At 45.9% G+C, this 13,073-nt stretch overlaps 1 protein-coding gene across 3 annotated transcripts in view; it reads right to left on the minus strand.

Moving 5' to 3' along the window:
- The window catches only part of FLVCR2 (FLVCR choline and putative heme transporter 2), a 66,063-nt gene that overhangs the window by 46,004 nt on the left and 6,986 nt on the right, over positions 1–13,073 (minus strand). Inside the window, exon 1 of one of the 3 annotated variants that reach the window (XM_074392959.1) lies at positions 2,040–6,945. The exons of 1 other annotated variant lie outside the window; for it this stretch is intronic. In XM_074392959.1, coding sequence (XP_074249060.1) covers positions 2,040–2,093 — 54 coding nt within the window. In that variant the 5' untranslated portion in view covers positions 2,094–6,945. Of the gene's footprint in view, positions 1–1,722; positions 2,002–2,039; positions 6,946–13,073 lie in introns of those variants that run through there. One more of the 3 variants, XM_010335304.3, reaches the window with a different exon arrangement.

Genomic DNA, 13,073 nt, shown 5'->3' on the forward strand with positions numbered 1-13,073 from the left:
CTCAAATAACCTCTTAAAAAATTGTAATTGCACCTCAGTTTACCTATTTTTAACACCAGAATGTTGTAGAACATGAGTTTGGTAGAGAAAGAAAAGATAGCTGTGGATTCAGTAAATGTTTACAGAGGGCTTACTTGGTTCCAGGAACTGCTTTACGTAGACATTGCCTCATTTAGCTTTCATGGCAACCCTGTGAGGTGGGCATTCTTGCTACAGAAAACAAAGCTGAAGCCCAAAGAGGACAGGTGTTCTGCTGGAGGCCCCAGACATGGCTGCGGGTCCAGCTTCCATGGCTTCTTTTTTTTGAGACTGAGTCTCGCTCTGTCGCCCAGGCTGGATGGAGTGCAGTGGGGGTGATCTCAGCTCACTGCAACCTCCGCCCCCTGGGTTCAAGCGATTCTCCTGCCTCAGCCTCCTGAGTAGCTGGGACAACACCACACCTAGCTAATATTTGTATTTTTAGTAGAGGCAGGGTTTCACCACATTGGCCAGGATGGGCTCGATCTCTTGACCTCGTGATCCACCTGCCTCGGCTCCCTAAAGTGTTGGGATTACAGGCATGAGCCACCACACCCAGCCTTCCATGGTTTCTACACCAGGAGTTATCAAACTTCAGTGGGCATCAGAATCCACGGAAGGAGAATCAAAAATATATACTCCTGGGTCCCAATCCAGAGGAGCTCATTCCTTGGGTCTGCTCTGGTGCCCAGGAATTTGCTTTTTTAAGTTTTCTTTTCTCTGAGACAGGGTCTCACTCTATCCCCCAGACTGCAGTGAGGTGGCTTGATCTTGACTCACTGCAACCTCCACCTGTCAGGCTAAAGTGATCCTCCCACCTCAACCTTCCAGGTAGCTAGCACTACAGGTGTGCACCACCACGCTTGGCTAATTGTATTTTTTGTAGAGATGAGGTTTTTCCATGTTGCCCAGGGTGGTTTCCAACTTCTAGACTCAAGCAATCCTCCTGCCTCAGCCTCCCAAAGTGCTGGGATTACAGGTGTGAGTCCCTGAATTTGCATTTTTAATAAACACCCAGGTGATTCTGGTGCTAGAGACTCATGGATTACACTTTAGAAACAACTGATCTCCACTACACTGAGGAAGGAAATTGTCCCAGGCAGGGATGGTGGGAGAGAGGTGTGTTCCTGTCTAGCTTCTCAGCAAAGAAAGACTGAATCCCAGGGTGTGCTCAAATGGGTGTCTCCACAAACCTGTCCAGCACCCACCAAAAAGCTGAGAACAAAGGTCTAAGGAGGCCTGAATTCCTCAAAAGGCAGCAACTACCCCAAACAATCAGCCCTGAGAATGAACCCTGCTTTAACATGGATGCCTCACTGGGGTGGTGGCTCATACCTGTAATCCCAGCACTTTGGGAGGCATAGGAGGGCATTTCACTTGGGCCCAGGAGTTCAAGACTATCCTGGGCAAAGTGGCAAAACCCCATTTCTACAAAAAAAAAAAAATACAAAATTGGCTGGGCGTGGTGGCGTGAGCCTACAGTCCAAGCTACTTGAAAGGCTGAGGTACAGTGGGAGAGGATTACCTGAGCCTGAGGTGGTTGAGGCTACAGTGAGGCGTGATTGTGCCCCTGCACTCCAGCCTGGGTGACAGAATGAGACACTGTTTCAAAAAACAAAAAACCCACAGATGCCTCATGCCTGCCCACCGCCTATGTTTTCCAGTAGATGGACACAGCAAACAGACTTGCACACAGACAGCTACCTCTAGAGCCGCCACAGGAGACCCAGCCATGCCAAACCAGTCATTGTGTGCAGAAATCAGGAATTTCCAGGGGTGAGAAGAAGAAAAAAAGGAGAAAAACCGCTCCCAAGCTTGCTCCAGCTTCTGTGTCCCTCTCTTCCGGAGCCGGCAGGGCTGTGCAATCAAAAGCAGCCTCCTGGAACTGAAAAGAACTTGTGTTCAGCTCCTCTCTGGAGAAGCAATCGGAGGGGAGCCAAAGCAAACACTGCTCCCTCCTGAGGCTCCGGACACACGAATGAACCCAGAGAAGTCGGGAAGGAAGGAAGATCTATCCTCACCTCCCAGCGCCCGCTTCTGCAAACACAGATGGTGCTGCTGTTATCTGCCCTCATGCTGGGACGAGGCTGCGTCTTGAATTGTGTTGGGGTGAGAGGCTGAGCTCAAGTTTTTGCACAGTATGAAAAAGGAAAGATGCCTGTGATCAGGTCAGAAAGCAGAAGTGTCTGGCTGGGCGGCCAGAGCTTGCAGGGTGCCGTCCCCTCCACCCCCCTGCCAACTATGAATGACTCACCAAAGAAAAAGGCCCTTAGCTCTGCAGATCGAGGGAGGGGAGATGTTCCACTGGGTTAGCTTGGGAATGGTGCCGGGTAGAAGTCAGGAGGTCAAGAAAGAAAGAAGAGGAAACAACAACTATCACCTTCACCTTAAGTGTGTGTGTGTGTGTGTGTGTGTGTGTGTGTGTGTGTGAGAGTGTGGTTTGTTTTATTTATTTATTTTTTAAAATAATCCTTGATAGGACTCCAACCTACATCCTGCAATCCACACAGGGCTGTTTGATGTTGAGGCTTGCGGGGAGTTGAAGTCAGGGGAAGGACATCCTGTTAACAGCATTGTTGAAAAAAGATCAAGAACCAGGCGGTGGAAAATAGCTGTGAACACCTGATAAGCCTCCCATTATCAGGCACCCCCGCTTCCTTCAGTCTTAGGTTTGTGAGACTAAGGTCTCAGGCACAGGCACAGGAGTTGACCCGCTGAGTATCTGTGTCATCCCAGAGTCTCCAAAGTCTTCATTACCGCACTCTGGGAATATGACACCAATTTCCTTCACCTGTATTGCTTTTAGTTTAAGTAGCTCTCAAGAGGGGCAGGTCCCCATCAGGATAGTACTGGGAAACTTCCATGGCCCAGCCTCCCCTCTGTACCAACTCCTGGGCACTTTAACTCATTAAGATTCAGCTCAGCCTTCACCTTGAGGAAGCTGCCCTGCTTGTCCACACTGCGCCCACACTGGGACAATGTCTGGTAGTGTTAGGAGAGGCTTCGGTATTGGCCTCTCTTTCTAGATCCAGAGCCAACAGAAGACAGAGGCAATTACTCTTATTGATGATGGTACTGAGAACATCTGTTCTTTATTTAGTACCTTTTTTTTTTTCCTAGTAAGGACAGTGATCTTACTATGCTGCCCAGGCTGGTCTTGAACTCCTGGGCTCAAACAGTCCTCCTGTTTGGCTTCCCAAAGTGCTGAGATTACAGGCATGTGCCATCTCGCCTGACCTCATTTAGCCCTTCTTATCTGAGAAACTACCATCTAAATGCTCTCCACATATTGTCTCATTTAATCCTTTCCTGTACCTTCTGCAGTAGCCAGTATGAATGTTATTTGACCAATGAAGCCAAAACCTGTGAAAGTGATGAGACTCGTCAAAGGGTACACAGCAGATCTAGCGACAGTGTTGTTAATACCCTAGGTCTGGCACAGTTCAAGGCACACAGCAAGGATTCAGTACCTTTTTCCACATAAGGAATAAGAACCAGTCACATCAAGAAGACAACACAAGCATCAGAATCTTCTCCTCCAACCACCTGAACTCTCAGTTAACTGGTCATCTTCATTCCTTTCAGGAAGTGAAAACCTGTTAATTTGCCCATCCATCTGCAAGCATCTGTTGCACCCAGGGCCTTGCTCTGAGACGCAGGACAGATGTGTCAGTGAAACAGGAAATTTTCCTTGACCCCTTTGTGGGCTTCGTAACAGGGGTGCCTCACTTAGCCTGCAGCTCTCAACCCCTTGAGGAACCAGGAGCACACAGGCAAGCGGAGTGAGAGCTTTGGGGTACCTACTGGCAGGAGCAAAACTCTACCCAGGTCATGTGGCAGCATCTAGCGGGGAGTACCTGTGACTCCCGAAGCCCCAGAGGGTGTTATACTGCGCTCTTTTAGCTTAAGTGTTTAATGGCTCAGTGGATCCTTTGCCTTTTCATGAGGGCGGAGAGCCAGTATGACAGCTCTCTGTATCCTGAGCTCTTGGCTGTCATCCAGGAAAAAATCAGATAGCACAAATGAATTGAAGGATAGTAAATGCAGGGGATTTTATTGCTGATACAAGTGGCTCTCAGTGGGACCGGGAGCTGGAAAGCAGATGGAGCAGGAAGGTGTTCTTCCCCTGAAGTCTGGCTGTCCCCAGCTGGACTCTTCTCTAAAGTCCCGCGATCAAGCTGTTTTTCTAAAGTAACGCTTCCGCTCTCTGATGTCTGGCTACTGCTTCTCTCCCTCTCTGCTCTGTCAGTGGAGCCTGGGGGTTTTATGGGTACAGGATGGTGGATGCGGGGGAACAGAGGTGGTTTTGGAAAAGGCAACATTCGAGCCAGAAAACGGGGATGTGAAGCTCTCACTTCGGGCTGAGGTTTCAGGCTTGAGGGTGGGACCCTCATCAGGGACCCCGCCCTTTCTGTCTAGAAATTCTCTGCCTCCTCTCGCTATCATCAGCCCAGGTTCTGGCCCTCTGGGAAATGTGCCATTTAGTAGGAAGAAGAGGTGGAGATGGAGGGGAGGGGAACAAGAGAAGGATAAAGAAGAGGGAGAAATACACAAACCACCAGAAAACCAAAGCCAGTGTTGGAACAGACCCAGCAAGCACACAGGCTAGGGAATGCATTCTTTAGAGCATAAAGGCTGATGTGGATGGTGGCAGGAGGTGAGCAGGGATTCCAGTTAGAAGGGAACACCCCGAAAGCAGGATGTCTTTTGTTTGTTCGCTTAGTGCTGGTTAAACATACACAATTGTTGATTTTTAAACAATTTTTAACTGTATAGTTCAGCAACATTAAGTACATTCATATTTTTGTGCAATCATCACCTCCATCCATTTCTAAAACATTTTTCGTCTTCCCAATATGACACTCTGTACCTGTTAAACAGTAACTCACCATTCTCTCCTTCCCCCAGCTTCTGACAATCACCATTCTACTTTCTGTTTCTATTAATTTGACTACTTCAGGTAACTGTGGTATAATAAAAATATTATTAGTCTTTGTCCTCTGTTGTTGGCACAGAACTATAAAAACCCTGGAATTTCCTGAGTGATGGGAATATCTCATTATTTTCTAAGGGGCCCCTTTCCAAGACACCAAGGTTTATGCTAATGAGGTGACATAGGTAGCCCTCCTAGATGGCCTCAGGAGGCCTGGTCATCAGAAAGATCAGGGATTGGAATGGGGAAATGTAGAACCCCAACCCCTTACCCACTCCAAAGATCACTTTCATCACCATTTTGGTTTTAGTGGGTTTGGCAGGCTTCTTTGCTGCATCCTTTTATCAGCAAGGTCTTTGGCACCTTGTGCCAACCTGCTATCTCATCCTGTGACTCAGAATGCCTGACCTCCTGGGAATGCAGCCCAGCAGGTGACAGTCTCATCTTACCCAGCCCCTATTCAAGATGGAGTTGCTCTTGTTCAAATGCCTCTGACAATGCGAGGGTGCATTCATACGGTTATCGTTTTCCCAGTACCCGTTATTGAAAAGACTGTCTTTTCCTCATTGAATGGTCTTGACACCCTTGTTGAAAATCATTTGGCCATATACACAAGGGTTTATTTCTGGACTCTCTTCTCTATTTCATTGGTCTATATGGCTGTCCTTATGCCCAGTACAACATTGTCTTCATCACCGTAGCTTTATAGTAAATTCTGAAATCAGGAAGTGTGAGCTCTCCGATGCTGTTCTTCTTTTTCAGGATTGTTGTGGCTATTCGGGCTTCTCTGAAATTCCATATGAATTTTAGGGTAAGGAGTTTTCTATTTCCATGAAAACCCTTATTGGGATTTTTGACAGGAATTACATTAAATCTAGATATCTTTTTGGATAATATTGACATCTTAGCATTAAGTCTTCCAATCCATAAACACAGGATGTCTTTCCATTTATTTGCATCTTATTTAATTTCTTTCAGCAACATTTTGTAGTTTCCAATATACTTGACTTTTACATCCTTGGTTTATTCCTAAGTATTTTTTAATGCTATTGTAAATGGAATTTTTTCTTAATTTTTTTGAGGGGTGTGGTACATTGTTAAGTGTATAAAAATACTGTTGCGTTAAAGCAGGGTAAAATGTTGCAAATTCCATCTACTCAGTTTGCAGCGGAAAACTGGGGACTGGCGGCAGAGCACGGGAGAGGAAATGGGTCAAAGGTGAGTTAAAAAGCCATGACATTTCCCATGGCTTTGGATGTGTCTTTTTCTTGGTTGGGTGGGCTTGGTTGCTACAGATCTTTGACTTCCAAAGCTCCCTAAAAGAAGTTATTTTAGCCACGTCCTAGTTGGTTATTTAATGTCTCTGTGGGAAAACGAGGGCCTGGAGCTTTCTAGTCCACTGTCTTGCTGACATTCCTCTCCACTGCCTAAGTCTTAGACACAAAGGGTGTATCCCAAGAAGATAGTATGTAGCCAGAGTGGTCAGAGCAGAGACAAGGCTGGGAGGTAGTAAGAGACAGGTTGAATAGGAAAAGGCAGGGAGCATAGGTCTGGAAATTGGAAACTGAAGACTTGATTCTGTGAAATTAACAAGCTACTGTAACAGTGCCTGGCAAAGCAACAAAGCCAAGTATGCCCTGAGTGAGAGCTCATGCCTGTAATCCCAGCACTGTGGGTGGCGGAGGCAGGAGGATTGCTTGAGGCCAGGAGTTTGAGACCAGCCTGGGCAACAGAGTGAGACCCCAATTCCACAAAAAATAAAGTAATTAGCCGGTCATAGTGGCACATACCTGTAGTCCCAGCTACTCTGCAGGCTGAAGCAAGGAGCTCTTAAGCCCAAGAAGTCGAGATTGCAGTGAGCTGAGATTGTTTTTGTGCCACTGAATTCTAGCCTGAGCAACAGAGCAAGACTCTGCCTCTCAAAACAGAAAAAAGAAAAATCACTTCCAAGATTAGATTATAGAGGAAAAAACTATTAAAAGCCAAGGCAGAAGCCAGGCCAGCCCAATCTGAGCTTCCTCCAGTGCACTAGCCTGAATGTCAAAGAACCCAAAGGATGTGGAGCACATGCATGGTTTCAGCTCACATCCCGTTAGGGCTCCCCAACTCCCCAACCCTGGCTCAGGACATTTTCAGTACCTTAGGTGAGTCCAAATCATGAGCCCCAGCCCAGCCTCTGCCCTCAATCTGAAGGGTGAGTGGCCCAAGCTCCCACTGCTTCCCACTGAACCCAACATACAGCAAACATATCATAAATCAACTCTGACCAGCTGGGTGCAGTGGCTCACATCTGTAATCTCAGCACTGTGGGAGGCTGAGAGAGGAGAATCACTTGAGGCCAGGAGTTTGAGATCAGCCCAGGCAACAAAGCGAGACCTCATCTCTACAAAAAGAGGAAAAGAAAAAAAAATCAGCCCTGACAAGAATGTGGCTCCAAGCAGGCAGTCTCTTCCCATGCATGCTGCTCCTTCCTCCTGGTGGTTTCAGAAAGTGCCTGATCATGAGCCTCATTTGGGAGCCCAGAAAATAATACATAATGCTGGCTGGGCGTGGTGGTTCACGTCTGTAGTCCCAGCACTTTGGGAGGCTGAGACAGGTGGATCACCTGAGGTTGGGAGTTCAAGACCAGCCTGGCCAACATGGTAAACCTATATCTCTACCAAAAATACAAAAATTAGCCGGGCGTGGTGGCGGGCGCCTGTAATCCCAGCTACTCTGGAGGCTGAGGCATGAAAATCACTTGAACCTGGGAGGTGGAGGTTTCAGTGAGCTGAGATTATCCCACTGCAGTCCAGCCTGGGCAGCAGAGTGAGACTCTATCTCAAAAAAAAAAAAAAAAAAAAAAAAAAGAATACAGAATGCTGGGCCCCTCCCGTAGAGAGTTTGGTTAAGAGAGTCTGTGTGGGAACACAGACCTCTGTATTTTCATCCAGCCCCATGGGTGAGGCAAATCACCAACCACTTTTGGAAGTACTGGGCTAATCCCCAGAATTGGTAGCCTCTGGCATTGTTTCCACCTGCTCATGTGTTTGGTGAGAATTTTTCAAGGAAGGAGAAAGCAGAGCTGAAATTCAGTTCCATGCAACCTTTCCCAGATGTCTCAAACTAGCTGCTGCTGCTGCTTATTTTTTTTATGAGACAAGTCTTGCTCTGTAGCTTAGATTGGAGGGCAGTGGCATATTGTGGCTCACTGCAACCTCTGCCTCCAGGGTTCAATTCTCCTGCCTCAGCCTCCCAAAGTGCTGGGATTACAGACATATGCCACCAAGCCTGGCCTTCAAACTGGTATTTAATCTGATGCAATTTTATGACATAAAATACATTTTTTAAAAATGAAATGAATTAGTTACCAGCATTTAAAAACAGATTTCATGGTCAGATACAGAAGGACAAGTATGATTTCACTTTTATGAGGATCCTAGCATAGGCAAATTCATAGGGACAGAAAGTAGGCTAGAGGTTACCAGGGGATGGAGGGAGGGGCAAAGGGGAAGTTATTACTCAACGAGTATAGAGATTTTATTGAAGATGATGAAAAAGTTTTGGGTAATGGTTGCACAACATTGTAAATACATTTAACATCACTGAACTGTACACTTATGAATGGTTAAAGTGGTAAATATTATTTATATTTTGTCATGATTACAAAATACAGGTTTCACACAAAAATCTGGATTTCTGATTCCTCTTCAAAGAAAGAAAATGAATCTGCCACCACCCAGTCATGCTTTGTATATGATAATGATTGGTGGGAGCTGAAGCAACTGCTGCCTTTAGATAGGGTGCAAACTCGTGTTCACTGGGACCCCACCATACACCAGTGCCACTTTTACTAGGCCTGCCTCAGCATTTATATGGCCTGGCTCGCCCCCATAGCCATTTCAGAGGGTGGTCCCACACCCACCCCATCTACCTTCAGTCACTACTAGCCTTGTTCTCTGCTCCTAGCCCTTGTCCACTTCTCTCCTCCAATGCACCATAGGAGGCTAGAAAGTAGACAGTCATGTGAACAAGCCCTCTGTGCACTGTCAATAGCAATAACAATCCGTAGAAGTGAACAGAAGAGTTTGCCTTCACCTCCCCAAACTTCTCTCAGACCTTGAAAGGCCTCTGACATTAAGAGATCCAAAAGGACAATCCTGTACTGCAACATACCCACGTGGTCATGACTCTGGAGCAAGACTAGGCTGATCACACACTTTATGACTGTGACTCCCAAGCCAACCTCAGAAACTCTCAGCCTCTCTGGGTGATACCATATGATCAGCCAGTCTAGCAAACACAGCCTCCTTAAGGCTGGAGTCACTTTCTAGAGCCCTTCTTTATCTGCCAGGATCTGATTTCCACTGCTGAAATACTATCATTATTCTAGACCTGCACCATCCAACTAATTATGTTTATCCAACTGGGTAACCTAGGGGCCATTGCTTATTGGGTTGTTATAAAGCCAAGATGTTATAAATATGGCCAGCCATCTGTAAGCATAAAATACACACCAGTTTCCAAAGACTTAGTGATGAAAGTAAAATCACACATTACTAACTTTATTATATTGACAACATGTTGAAATAATATTTTGGATCTATTGGGCCAAATAAAATATAATCCTAAAACAAAAAAGAAAAAAATATATATATCCTATATATAACTACAGTTTGAATGTGTCCCCCAAAGTCCAAACTTAATACCCAGTGTAACAGTGTTGAGAGCTAGGGCCTTTAAGAGGTGATAATGTGGCTGTGTATGGTGGCTCATGCTTATAAATTCAGCACTTTGGGAGGCTGAGGTGGGAGGATTGCTTGAGCCCAGAAGTTTAAGACCAGCCTGGACAACACAGTAAGACCCCATCTCTATAAAAATTAAAAAATTAGCCAAGTGTAATGGTGTGTGCCTATAGTCCCAGCTACTCTGAAGCCTGAGGCAGGGGATCACTTAAGCCCAGGAGGTTGGAGCTGCGGTGAGCTGCAATCATGCCACTGTACTCCATGCTGGTGACAGAGTGAAACCCTATCTCTTAAAAAAGAAAGAAAGAAAGAAAGAAAGGTGATAATGTGATTATTGCAAGAGTGGACTCATTATCATAAGAGTGGGTTTGTTATAAAAGTCAGTTTGGCTGCTCTCATTCTCTCTGTCACCCATGTGATGGCTCCTGCCATGTTATGATGAAGCAAGAAGACCCTCACCAGAGGCAGCCGCTTAATTGTGGATTTCCCGGCCTCCAGAACCATTAGCCAAGTTAATTTCTGTTCACTGCAATTTACCCAGTCTGTCATATTCTGTGATAACAGCATAAAACTAAGACAGAAAACTGATACTGTGAAGTGGTCTGATGCCACAACAAATACCTGAAAATGTGGAAATGGCTTTTGAACTGGAAAGGGGTAGAAGATGGAAGAATTTGGAGGATCTGCCATGAATGGAACATTATGGGCAATTCTGTTCAGGGCTCAGATGAAGAAAGAACTTTAAGAAGAGCCTAAAGCTTCTCAGGGATTACTTAAGTGATCCTAATCAGAATGTTGGTAGAAATATAGACAGTTGTAGACAGTAAAGACCATTCTGATGAGATGTCTGATGGAAATGAGAAACAAGGTATTGGAAACTGGAGTAAAAGCCATTCTTGTTATCCACTTGCAAATAACTTGGCAGAATTGCGTCAGTGTCTAGGAATTTGTGAAAGACAGAACTTAAGAGTGATGAACTAGGATATTTGGTAAAAGAAATTTCTAAGCAAAATATTGAAGGAGCTGTATTGCTGCTTTAAAGCACATATAGTAAAATGTGAGAAAAGAGAAAAGAGAAATGACTAAAAGAAGGACTTTGTAATGAAAAAGAAAGCAGAGCGGAAAGATTTGGGAAATTTGAAAGCAAGCCATGTAGAGTGAAAAGGTGTCTGTCGGAGACAAACCAAGCGTGTGGCCAAGCAAACATTTGCTAAAAATCTTAGTCCAGACAGAAGGCAACCAGGTCTATTCATCAAGACAATGGGAAAAAAATCCTGAAGATATTTCAGACATTGTCTAAGCAGCCTAGGACCTTGAGGACAAGTGCTATGGTTTGGACGTGATCTGAGTTTGTAACCGCTTAAACTTAGGTTGAAATTTGATCCCCAATGGAGTGGTGTTGGGAGGGGGCGCCTAGTGGGAGGTATTTGGATCATGGGGGTGGATCCCCCAAGCGCTGATCTCATGGAAGCAGGTTCTCACTCTCGCAAGACTAGAGTAATTCCTGCAGGAATGGATGAGTTCCCATGATAGTGAGTTGTTATAAAGCCAAGAGATCCCTTGGGTTAGGCCTCTTTGCATATATCCACTTGCCCTTTGACATGCTCTGCCATGTTATAATGCATTGTGAAACCTATATCCCCCTGCTGTCTGGGACATTCAGCCAGCCTTGCCAGAAGCCAGGGCCATGCCCTTGAATGTCCCAGCCTCCAGAACAGTTAGGTAAATAAACCTTTTCTTTATAAATGACCCAGTTTCAGGTATTCTGTTGTAACAACACAAAATGATCTAAGACAGATAATTTGTACTAAGGAGTGGGGTCATGACATAAAGATACCTAAAAATGCAGAAGCAGTTTTGGAACTGAGTGATGGGCAGAGGTTGGAAGAGTTTGAACGAATAGGCTAGAAAATCCCTGAATTGCTGTGAACAGGGCATTAAGGGTAATTTTGATGAGGGGTCAGAAAAGATAAAAAGATGAGGGAACGTTTGGAACTTCTCAGAGATTGGTGAGATGGTTATGACTGAAATGCTGATAGAAATATGGACAGTAAAGGCCATTCTGATGAAGGAAAGTTGTGTTTATTTGGAAACTGGAACAAAGGTCACCCGTGTTACACCATAGCAAAGAACTTGGCTGCATTGTGTCCATGCCTTAGGGCTTTATGGAAGACCAAACTTAAGAGTCATAACCTGGGGCATCTGGCAGAAGAAATTTCTAAGCAGCAAAATGCTCAAGACACCGTGTGGTTACTCTGGCAGCTTATACACAGCAAAGGAGTGATCTAAGGGTGAAATTTGGAAGAAGCAGAGCATTAAAATTTAGAAAATGTGCAGCCTGGCCATGTGGTAGAGAATGAAAGAGCACTTTCAGGAGAGGAACCTAAGGGTGCAGCCGAGAGACCTTTTGCTAAAGAGATTAGTGCTGATAGAAGGAGGCCAGTTACTAACAGAACAATGGAAAAAAGGCTCTGAAAGCATTTCTAAGGTCTAAGGCCATTCCTCCTATCACAGACCCAGACGCCTAGGAGGACAGAATGGTGGGGTACCATTGCCCTGGACCACCTCAGGATGCTTCTCCTAGCTGCTCTGGCCAGAACAGCCATGGCCCAAATAGCCCCAGGTACAGCTTGAGCCGCTGCTCTGGAGAGTGTAAGCTGTGAGTCTTGGTGGCATCCATGTCCACATGGTACTATTGTGCATGCATGTGGAATTGAAGAGTGGTGAGCATGGCAGCTTCCACCTAGATGATGTATCAGAAAGCCTGGGAGCAGACTAGGCACAGTGGCTCATGCTTGAAATCCCAACTCTAGGAGGCTGAGGTGGGCAGATCACTTGAACCCAGGAGTTCAAGACCAGCCTGAGCAAAATGGCAAGACCTAGCCAGGTGCAGTGATGTGTGCCTATAGTCCCAGCTACTTGGGAAGCTGAGGCCAGAAGACTGATTGAGCCTTGGAGGTCAAGGCCGCAGTGACCTGTGATCATACCACTGCACTCCAACCTGGGTCCCAGAGTGAGACCCTTTGTCAAAAAAAAAAAAAATATAAAGGAAAAAAAGAAAGCCTAGGAGCCTAGACAGAAACCTGTCATGGAGCAGAGCCACCACAGACAGCCTCTACCAAGGGAATGCCAAGCAGAAATATGAGGTCAGAACTTCTGTAAAGAGTCCTCACTAGGACAATGCCTAGCGGAGCCACAAGGGTAAGGCCACTGCAGGACCCCAGAACTAGAGTCACTGGCAGCATGCGATCTCAGCCTGGATAAGCTTCAGGCATTGCTTCCAACCTGTGAGCACAGCCATGTGTGCTATGTCCAACAAAGTCAGGGGGAAAGGGCTGTCTGAAGCACTGGGAACCCACTCCTGGCACCAGTGTGTCCAGGATGCAAAACATCAGTCC

Source organism: Saimiri boliviensis, chromosome 2, assembly GCF_048565385.1.
Source record: "Saimiri boliviensis isolate mSaiBol1 chromosome 2, mSaiBol1.pri, whole genome shotgun sequence".
In the NCBI taxonomy this organism is placed as follows: domain Eukaryota; kingdom Metazoa; phylum Chordata; class Mammalia; order Primates; family Cebidae; genus Saimiri; species Saimiri boliviensis.